Source organism: Poecilia formosa, unplaced genomic scaffold, assembly GCF_000485575.1.
Source record: "Poecilia formosa unplaced genomic scaffold, Poecilia_formosa-5.1.2 Scaffold364, whole genome shotgun sequence".
Classification (NCBI taxonomy): Eukaryota; Metazoa; Chordata; class Actinopteri; order Cyprinodontiformes; family Poeciliidae; genus Poecilia; species Poecilia formosa.
This window is the reverse complement of record NW_006800303.1, coordinates 291,700-303,103: the sequence shown is the minus strand read 5'-3', so window position 1 is coordinate 303,103 and position 11,404 is coordinate 291,700. Positions and strand designations below refer to the sequence as shown.

At 37.2% G+C, this 11,404-nt stretch overlaps 1 protein-coding gene across 2 annotated transcripts in view; it reads left to right on the top strand.

Annotated features, from left to right (window-relative positions):
• The first annotated feature begins 736 nt into the window (after positions 1–736).
• The window catches only part of mapkbp1 (mitogen-activated protein kinase binding protein 1), a 40,154-nt gene continuing 29,486 nt past the window's right edge, over positions 737–11,404 (top strand). For both annotated transcript variants that reach the window (XM_007574900.2, XM_016662249.1), the window contains exon 1: positions 737–1,225. In XM_007574900.2, coding sequence (XP_007574962.1) covers positions 1,109–1,225 — 117 coding nt within the window. In that variant the 5' untranslated portion in view covers positions 737–1,108. The remainder of the gene's footprint in view (positions 1,226–11,404) is intronic.

Here is an 11,404-nt window from a genome sequence, read left to right as displayed (position 1 = left end):
TTGAGTGTTCCCTTTATTTTTTTGAGCAGTGTATATAGTAAAGAGAATAGGGCCAAGAACAGAACCTTGTGGTACGTCACAAGTAACCCTAGAGGGTGAAGACGATTTATCATTCACATAAACAAACTGGAATCCTAATATTCCAGTTTGTCCTAACAAACCAGCCCCATGGTTCCTCCCTACAGCATGTTCAAGCATTTCTAAAAGAATACATACCCATTCAATAAATTAGAACATTATTGAAAAGCCTATTTTATTTTAAATACTTTATCACTAAGGGAGAAACATTAAACACATTAATTACACAGAGATTGATGCTTGAAAGCCTTTTTTACTGTGAATTATTTTTCATTTTCCAGTTATAATTAATAAAAACACATCACATTTAAAATTAGAATTTAACAATAAATAGATTATTTTCAAAAACAAAAAATGTGGACTTAACGAAAAGTATGTTTAATAACGGTCTAAAAGTTGCTATTTTCAAAAGGCACTTTTAATCTGTACTTGTATACTAATTTACTGAATATGACTGTTGTGATCGACAGTGTCAAAAGCAACACTGAGATGTAACAAACAAAACTGATTTATCACAATATAATAAAAGTCTTATTGATTGTTAACGAAGTTCAACCAGAATATGCAGTTCAATGTTTTTTTTTGTTTTGTTTTGTTTTTGAAAAAAATAAAAAGAAAGAAAAAAAGAAAAAATTTAAAGCAAAACAAAAATCTAACTGTAAACCGTTTGACCTCCAGAGCGTACGTTAGTCATCTTATCGTGAAAAGCACTACCGGAAGCAGGTTGCACGTGCCGCATGCGAACTTAACGCTGTCGGAGAGTGGGTCATCTCGCTCCAGCCTGACTGGATTTACCTTTTACTGCAGCAGGAGTCAAACAGGCTAATATGGTGAGCGCATTCGGACTGAATGAGCTTCAACCGAACCAGGCCCAGGCTCTCTGAAAGGCTCTGGTCCACCTCGGACTCTAGACAAGATGACCGCACCAACGGACGCTGGTGCAGAGCATAGGGCGATTTACGCTTGACCGTGAGCTACGTGAGAGCTGCCCGGCGCTGACAGACTCAACTAGCCGGCAGCTAACGTCGAGATGTCCGCGGAGGGAAGCGGAACGATCCGCACGCGCATCAAGAACCTGCTGCGCTCCCCGTCCATCAAGCTGAGACGGAGCGGTACCGCGCGGCACAAAAACGACCTAAGCGGCAAGGTGCGTACATGCCCACCGCAGACCCTACACACACACACACGCAGACTGTATAACGGTGTGTGTCTGCTGACCCGATTACTGTGACGGCTGCTCGACATGCTGCTACTCCTCCGGTAGTGTGTCTTCGTTTCTTTTCTTTATTAATAACCGTGGTATTACACAGTGTTAACAGATTATCCGACTGTCATTTGAGACTGTGAACCTTAAAGTGACATTCCAACGCTTTCAGGAATGTTTCACTCTAAAAGCAACATGTTTCCTCTGTCCCATTGTTCCACAGGCTCAGTTATTCACTTCCAAAACACATTCTCAATCCATTCTCTCTCTAAGAAAGTCTTTGGTTTGAACTTTTCTTGACCAAACGTTAGAGAGGCACCAGTAAGGTTTTTCTTTGCTGAAACAGATTTCCAATTATCCTGGAGATCTATACAGCAGATTCAGATTTAAAGTGGTTGTATTTGTTTTATAAAGACACATAAAAATAGAAAACTGCTCCAGGAACCTTGATTAAGTTAGTAGCTTTGGATCCAATTAAAAATGAAGGAACTGCAGCCAAGCATATGAGCCATTTATTTCATTTTTATTCAACAGTAAAAATGTGTTTCCATTACAAATGTGTTCAAAACTTTCTCTATATTCTGCTAATGTCGAAAAAGCACAATTTCACAATTGCAGTGTTTCCATTATATAAGAAAGGCAATTTAAATCACACATGAATAAGCTTATTGAGCGATAAATGTAATTAAAAACATGCCATGCTATCATCCTATAAATACTTCCTGTCATCTTCTTCGTTTTTTGCGTCAGTAGTAACATCTGGTTATTGATCATGTGACTCATGCAATGCGGGGGGAAAAAATGTTTCCATTTCAATTTTGTGAAATAATCTTATTTCGATATGGCCGAAGCCCCCTGCCCACACCTCATCCTTGCACCAAAACATTCGATCAAAAACAGAGTTAGTTTTTTAAATTAACGTGTTTCCAGTAAGCAAATTTATTTTCAAAATGTCAAACTGCGCAATGAATGGAAATACCGTTAATGCTCATGCTGCTGGTAGTTTAGCATACTGCTACAGGATGGTGTAATATAATGTTTATATCCTGAAAATATGAGTTCTGAGATACTGTTAATCACTTGACAGATTGCCACTAACCCAATTACTGATCAGAAATGACAGAGGAAATATTGGCCGGTTCCAAACTATAGCCAATTGATCGGTGCATCTCTGCAAAATATTTTTTAATCTTTTGCTTTTCAGAATCAAGTCATGGATTGTTATATTTAAGCATAAAAAGATTCAGTGCTTTGCGATCCAGGACTCAGCTGATTAACCAAAATGCTTGTTCCCTCTCATTATTCCATTAATCACTCTACCAAGCTTCAGCCTCACTCTGCGCGCCTCTGACGCTCACCAGACCTGTTTTACTGGTGTTGCGAGGACAAACATCTGGTCACAAATAGCTGTGGGGAGAATTCAGCTTCCATGTGGGTACAAAGCAGTCTTCAGGAAGTCATCCTTCCGACTGTGCGTGGCATTTTTTTTTAAACGAAGAAGCCGTTTGTCGTGAACATTCCTGCCTTCTGGAAACATTTGCGTGCCCGTCCCTGCAGAAAACCTGTTAGACTGCTGAGATCAGATGTGCTGCAAGAGTTCAGCTTTCAGCCAGAATCGGTAGATAAACACAGATCCTGCAACAAACCAACTTCAGCATTTCATGCAGGGGACTCTGAGGTTTAGATGTGATTATAAACATTTTTATCTGCAACGTTTATGTCATAAAGAGAGAAGGGCATCTCCTGATCTATTTAGCCCACTGTAAGTGTTTAATGATCTGTTTGTCAGCTGTCACTACAACTAATTGCAGTGTTTATGAGTGACACACATGTAGAAATCAGTCAAATTAATAACTACACAGGACTATGGGCAGATTAAATCCGTTTAGGTTCTGTGGATTATTGTTGTCCTGATCAGTGGTTGTTTTCAGTCTCTGCCGCCGCGTTGCCGTCCATCATGGCTCAGCGATGATCAGAGTCAGATTCTGGTTCAGGAAGATCTGCTTTCAGCAGGAAGCTTCCTCTGTGGAAGTGGGCGAAATACTTCAGACATCTGAAACTGTCGGGTACAACGAAGTATTAGGGCCATTGTAGGTCAAAGGAAATAAAGAACATGAACATGGAGGAGTGCATTTCCATCAAAAAAATCCCTCTAGATTAACAAGGAAGAAATACAAATATTTCTAGATTAATTTCACATATTTACAAGAAACAAACTGGATATTTTGCATGTTGAAAAGTCGTAAATTTGCAAGAAAAAAAATCATTATTGAGTGCATACATTTTAAATATTAAAAGTAAAATATTCTTTGACATTCTAAAGTCAGAAATTCGGATGAAAAAAAAAAAAAAAACTCAGACATTTGCAACAAAAATGCCAGAGGTCCTCTGAGGTTTAAGTAATAAATTTATGAGATGCACATCTGGATTTTTTCCAAAGTGCAAGTTGTACATCCTGAATCAGAACATGCCCTGGGGGCAGACTCGTCATGAGCTCATCGAACGGGATCTGGAATACAACATGGCTCCATGGAGTCTGCTCCTGGGAAATGTTCTGATATCCAGATTGTACCTGAACTCACCACTTCAACTGGGCGTCTTCAACTCCCTGACAGACGGTGTCCTGCTGCTTTTAGATTTTAGACTTCTTACAAATTTCTGACTTAACAATGAAAAATTGTCTGTTTTTTCTTTCAGAATGTACAACTTGTACAACAAACACCAGATAGTGTGCTTTTGTGGAATTAATATAAAACTTTAAGGTTTATTTTTGGTGTATATGTCCTCCTCTGTGGCCACAAAATATTTTTATTTGACTTACCATGGGCCTCTGTCATGATCTGTGTTTCTGTGTGTTTATTTTTTGACATTTTCTGTGTTTAGTCCTGTTTCCCTGTGAGTTTCTGTCCTGTCCTCCCCATTGATTGATCCCAGCTGTGTCTCGTTCCTGTGATTACCCTCCCAGTGTATTTAGTCTCACCTGTTGTCTGTGTTCCTTGTCGGATCCTTGTCTAAGTTTGTGTAACGTACGTCCACGTTGTCTTTGTTAGTCTGCCGGCACAGTTGAACTGTGAAGTCCTGTGCTGGCATTAGCTCATCGTGTCAGTCTTTGTTGTCAGTGCTACTGGTATTTAGCTGCGTGTTAACTTCTGTGCTGTGCTGCCTGTTTTTGGACTGTTTGAGCTTCTTCACCATTAAATCCTTCATCTTAATCACAGTCTGGGTCTCAGCGTCCTCTCCTCACCACAACCACATCAATCCTGACAGCTTCACGCTCTATCAGTTGTCAGGAGTGTAGAATTAACAAAACCAGCAAATTCTGATCTTCTGCTTGTTTGACCATCTGCGTCTGACCTTACGACCCCGTGTAAAATGGGTGACCTGGATGTTCACGATGCAGAAACATTGTATTCATTTGTTCTTTTTACAAAAATGTGTGATGAAATCCTGCATTAAAAATGTACTGTTACATTACAAACAGATGAAACGTGAAATGCACCTGTGGTCGTTTGCTTGAAGTTAAAGCAAAGTTATAAAATGGGGCTAATTCAGAAGTCAGAGGTAGATTATCTAGGATAATACAACTGAAGAGCTTACAGAATCAGATTAAAGAGGTCATTTTTTTGTCTTAATACCGTGACAAATAGTAACAGCTGCTGTAAAGCCCAATTTTATTTATTTATTTTTTGACACATTAGAAAACAACTGATCATGAAGTGTTTAGTATCTGATAACAGTTAGTAGCACAATTATCACAACTTGCATTACAAACTGTAAACAGCAGTGGACTTGAGAGGGTAGATTCTCATCTGTACTCTGTGATTTCACTTCATGATAGAGTCAAACTCCACATCCAGATTTAGTGCAGCACTTCTTGTTCTTCTTTTTCTTCTTTCCACTTATCCTCAAGTGTTTCTTTATCTTTTCCCTCCTTGTCTCAACCAATAGATCAGACAAATTGCTAACATAAAATCTGTGGGGAACACGGCAGGTTTGCTGCGATGCACCGATCAGGCTTTTACCGGCTCATAGCGATTTCTGTTTTTTTTTGTTGAAGTCCGATTTGGGTCAGTTTGCCAATTTCTTCCTGACCTGAAGACTAGAAAATTGACATATATAAACATTTTATTTGAACAATTAAATGGATCTACCACTGGTCCCAAATGAGATGTGATGTTTTACTTCTCATCTAATTTAAAATACATCTTATGAACTGGCTTTTGAAAAGCCAAAAAGATTTCAGTGTTGAGTATATGTAAGGATATATAGATAAATAGATTCTTATTTTGTAGTGCTATTTTTATTTTTTTAAATCCCTTTATTTATTATTGTGCTTTAATATTAACCTGCTAATGAGACTAGAGATTAGACACCTGACTATAATCTATTGTATTTACCTTTAAATTATTAATACCTATTCTCCCATTATTAAAAATAAACTAGGACTTAAAAATAATAATAATTATATAACCGATTCCCTGATAGAGGTAGTAATGTTTTATTCATTCTAATGTTTTTTCCCATTTCTGTATCGCAGTCATTCACTAGAAATGCACTGATCAGAGATTTTGTGGCCAATATCTGATCTCTGATTCAGTAGATGTCTGGACTTGCTAATACCAATTTTAGCCATCTCTGTGTAATAAAGCACACTTAAAAAAAATCAAACCTTGAAACCTTGAAATAAAACGTTTCATAGTATTGAAGGACAGAGGAAAGTAGGAATTTTCATTTGTGATGCGTCTGTTGAGCAGATCTGACTGGTAAACAAAGAAAATCCCCTTCCACATTCAAGCACATTTCTGAAGGATGAGCTAGTTACCTGCTTTTCATTCTTTGTATGAAGAGATTTGATCAGAAATTATGCCTTTAAGATCATTAGAGTGATAATGTTGTTTCCTTATAACCTCACTGGAAAATGGAAACAAAACAATTTTTTTAAAGGATTCATTTTCTCATATAACAGCTTCGTCCTGAGACAATCATCTTTTTCATCTCATTCACACACATTTCCTTCTAATGGCTGCTGTATTTCTATCAGATAAAAATGAGCAGTAGAATTAAACTGTCTCATTTGTGAACACCAGAGCTACAGGGATTTTTTTTTTGCCTCTAAACTCAGCATCTTTTTCAAAATACAAAACAATAAATAAGAACATTATAACTGTAGGGAGTAACACATTCATTCAGCAGGAGGAATGATTGTTGGTTTTCTATTAAGACAAATCAGTTAGCTGATGTGAATCTAATTTATATTATTGATTGTCATATAAACGCAGTGAAACTGTGATATTTCCACTCAGGATTATCAAACCAGGAGGATTTTATACATGCCTGGTTAGTATTGGAGCAAATGTGACCTTTTAGCACTGTCCCTTGTGAGAAACATTAGCGTTTTTTGTTGTTGTTTTTTTTCCGTCTTATGATTCTCTGAAGTACAAACAAATCTAATGTACAGTATGAATGAAACTTCAAGTCAAATCTTTTTGTTACAAATGTCATCACAAGAATACTTGAAACCCCTTTAAAACTCATTTAATATCCACCTATTTTAATAATTCAAACACCAAACACACCACAAAATGTATGAAAACACACACTGGATACAGTCTCAGGACTACCGCAGAAGCTAACATCTACAATATTCCACATGTCTGCTCTCGGGGAACAGCCAATCAGCCGCAAGGAAAATAAATGGCATAAAGGCTGGATTTACGGCTTTGAACATGCCAGCCAATAGCGTGTTGAGTAGCACTGCGACTAAATATTTCACTTCTCCACACTCCATTCTCTCAAATATTTTAGATATGATCTATGGAAAAAATACGCCAATAGTTACATTTTCTACATATGATTTGGAACAAATACTGAACCACTGAACCACAAATATGAGGAGGTCCACTGTATGCATCATGTGAACCTGTAATCAAAAAAAATTATAGACATAGACTTTATTGTCATTCAATTATATATTTAAAATGTACATACTGAGTGAAATTTTGTTGCAAGGCTATTATTATTCATTATGCATCATCGGCAAACGATCTAAACGTCGTAAAAGGCAATCAGATTTTTTTTGTCAGTTAATTATGTATGCTGCTAGCTTCCTAGCAGTATTAGCTGACATTGTGTGGCAAAGACACAACAGCAGCCTTTGTTACCATGACAGTCCCCATCTATAGACTAACTACTAACTGTGTGGGATATATATAGAAAGAAAGAGGATTGGTGTGTCTGCGTTTGGCTGACACACCAACAAGCATGTGGGCCGTTTCTTCCACTGTGTCCGGTCTTTGGACAATCGGTGCATTTTTGAAAAGAAAAGATCTTTCAGTGCTTCTTTTGACCCAAAAATGTGATCCAGACAAAAGAAGGTATCAGCATGTGACTTGTCTCTAAAACAAAGACTCTTTCCAACAGAGACAGCTAACACATGGCTACGGCATTTTTTAGACAGAGCACCTTACATTGTGCTATAAACTAGGCCTGTAGAGTATACTCTCTAGTATTTAAAAGGCTTATAAATCAGGACATGATAAAAAAAAATGGGCCAATTCTTTCCAGATTTTCACACTGTGTACATAGAACCCCAGAGGAACCACTCAACATGACATAATATTATTATTTATTTCTCAAAACTAAACCAAAGTACAGAGTTAGTATATGAAATGTTCATACTAACCACAATAACACAGTGGTTTTATATTATTTTTGTCCTTTCTTGTTTACAACATGCAGCCATTCGTTTATTCAAGGCTTTTTTAAAGGTCTCACTGCTATTTTTTTCATTGAACTTATTTGGGGAAAATTGCTTGGAATTTCTTTCATATACACAAGTTAATCCATACCCTCTCTATGAACAAATAAATGATTAAATGCAGATTACTTTATTTTGTTGCAACAAGGCCAGGTGATAGGATTATTTGTTTAGGTTCTAGCTTAAAGCAATCATCCTGAATTACTTAGCTGTGATAACGGAAGAACAGCTTTTAATAGAAATATCTTTTATTGTTCCATGGTGGGAAAAATTTAAAGTGTAACAGCAGTAAAGTGACAGGTAATCGAGGCATGAGGTTCACACAAAGATAAAAATGTAAAAAGTTATAAACCCCCCCCCCACATCTCCCCCAAAACTAAGTAATATACTGTACAGTAAGGGAAAAATTAAAACATAAAATACTGTGCTATTATCAAGAGTCGACTAAAATTGTGCATGTGTATTTGTGTATTAAAAACAACCGACTATTTACAACATGTGAAAATAAAACTGTGCAAAGAGAGATGTACAAATATCAGCAGAAATGTAAACCACTGTCACAGACTTTAACTGGGAGGAAGGATCACTGATGATGCTCCTTTGTGTGCTTAAGATCCAACTAAGATGCACTGAGTAAATTCTGTATGATTTTGTTATGGACGGACACCAGGTGTAGTTTACAGTTTCTCATAATCTTCAGGGTTTTTTCTCCAGTCTTTCAAACCAGAGCAGGACAATAGTCAAACAGGATTATGGGATGTTTCATTTATAAAGCACTTCCTGGGGATGTTTGTGGTCACTGTTACATTAAAAAAATAAAAATAAACATAACTAAGCAATTATGTAATTAAGTAAGTAATTTAATAATATTATAATTTAATGACAGCTGTAGTAATAGCCAGATGTTCTTACCTCAACTCATTGTCTGTCGTCTTGCTGTGGTTTTTAAATGAATAGTGGTTGTTTGTCTTGTAGGAGGAGCTTCCAGTAAAACACCTGGGGGAGAAGGTGTTTTCTTTGTCGTTTTGACATGAGTTTGTTAAAAGTCATTTGAAAGTTTAGATTCCCCCCGCCCCCCTAAGAGTTTTGGATTAGCACAGTAAATGCTTGTATTTTTGCGCAATACACTTTAACTTGCTAGGTAGAAATAACTAAAATCCAGCGATGGCTGAAGCCTTAAGTCCATAACTCTTCCGTCCAACACTTGGCCAAATAATAAGAACATCAAAAGTGGTTTCTATTTGTTTTGTTGAAAATATGCCAAAACCTTCTGCTGCTGAGTTTTGCAGGAACAATAAAGAAAAGTGTAAATATGTAGAAACCATTCAGTATCCGTCACATCTCCTGCAGAAAGCCCACATCATCACCGATCTAACACTGTGCTGTAGTTGGTTTTCTCTAACCATTGTGTTGGGTAGTATGGGCAGACATCTCCTAACTTTGTTCTCATTTGTACAGAGGACATGCATTCCAGAAATCTTTTGTTTTGTTCCAACGTTTGTCTGCAAACCTGCACTGTGGCAGGAACGGCTTTTCCTGACGCGTCCTGCCTTGAACTCTGACATTTGCCCTGCTAAGGTTAGTTTCACGCCAGCAGCAGGTCGTGTGCATTGTGAATGTGGAACAGCGTGGTTTACATTTTCTGTCCTGTGTTAAACAGATTAGAGGTTAGTCATGCATGCCTTCAAGCGTTCCAGCATGTTGACATTTGTCACGTTGAGATAAGCATCAGGCATGTTATTCCAAGGAAAACACAGAGCAAAAAAATATTTGTCCATCACCACATTGAGCTAATATCAGTCATAACACTGGATCAAACTAGCAGCTGAGTGATTCAGTAGTTTTTTTTTATTAAGTTCGCTTAGTCTTCCATTCATATCCAACATGTTTATGAACAGCTGAATAAATATTCCAAATATGCATTGGCACAACATCCCATAAATAACACGGAAACAGTAAGCAGCATTTTAAAGCCTCCAATCACAGATTTTACCAGTGGTGGGTTAACATGTGATTCAGCCGTACAACAGAGGAATCCCTGCTGATGTTTTCGCAGTATTCAAAATATTTCAGGAAAACTTGGTGGGATTAGCTCCACTTTTTCCCATTAGTCTGGATTCAGTTTGGATAAAGATGTGAAACGTCAACAGAAAAGATTAGGAAGCATCTCTAAAACGGTTGTGCTGTGTTCCTCACAGCATTGAGGAGAGAGAGTCTCTCTCATTCACCCTGAAGTTTTGTTCTAAAAATATATTTTAGATACATTTTAAAATATGTTGTGTAGAACCGGGACTTTAATACATTAATTTTGATTAATTAAAAACAAAAGTTTTAATACAATTGTCATTTTCTTTTTGTCATTTTCTTATTTTTCCCCACAAATCTGTGGGCGTACCAGATTGGTGGCTTGTTTGTTTATCTGCAAACAAATACGATGGATGATGGCGCTGCTTCTTTTGTTTCAATCTGGGTTAATTTTTGTTTCAGAAATATGATCTAATGGGACACTGGAAAAGACTGTTGTGTTCAGGTTTTGCTAAAAGTAGTTAGCCTATCAGTGAAGCTAATCAAGCCTAAACTAACATCTCAATGCTAAACATTTTGCAGCAGCACAGACGTCCCTAATGTCAGCGTCCACAGTCAATATTTCTAAAGAAGTTCTGTGAATGATGAGGGGTTCAAACATGTCTATTTATTCAATAATTTAGCAACAAAATTGGTTTTTGATTTCAAAATCTTGCTTAGTTGGTCAATAACTTTTGATTAAAATGTGATTAATTGTGATCAATTAATTTCAGACATAGCAATTAAATCGATTAAATCTTTTTATTGAGTTCCACTGCAAATTTTGTAACACTACAACCCAAAATCTTGATACGTTTCACTTGGATTGTATGTCACAGACCAACATAAGGTGCCACAAAAAAAATCCTCCCTAGGGGTGCTACCATCTGCCTTGTGATGTGTTGTTACTGCATGTCAGTACATCTGAATTTAAACATGCCCATAACAGAAATATATATTTTTAGTGAGCCTTGATATCCTCTATTGTGCGTGTTTATTCAAACCACAAGGTCATTCTGGCTCTTTGCATATCCTCTCAACCTGAACTCCCACTAACCGTCTGTCACCCCGCCTCTGACCTCAACATGTTCGCAAAGACAGAATAGGTCACTGGGGCTAAAGCAGCCTTATTGTGTTCCACCCAAAGCACCACTCTTAAATTACAAAAATACTATGTTTTGCACTTGCTCATTTATTTATCTGTGGTAAATTTACAACACAGCCACACAGCCTACTGACATTTCTATTCAGACTTCAGACTTAACAGAGCTACACCCAAATTCACCACTTCCAGTTTCTGT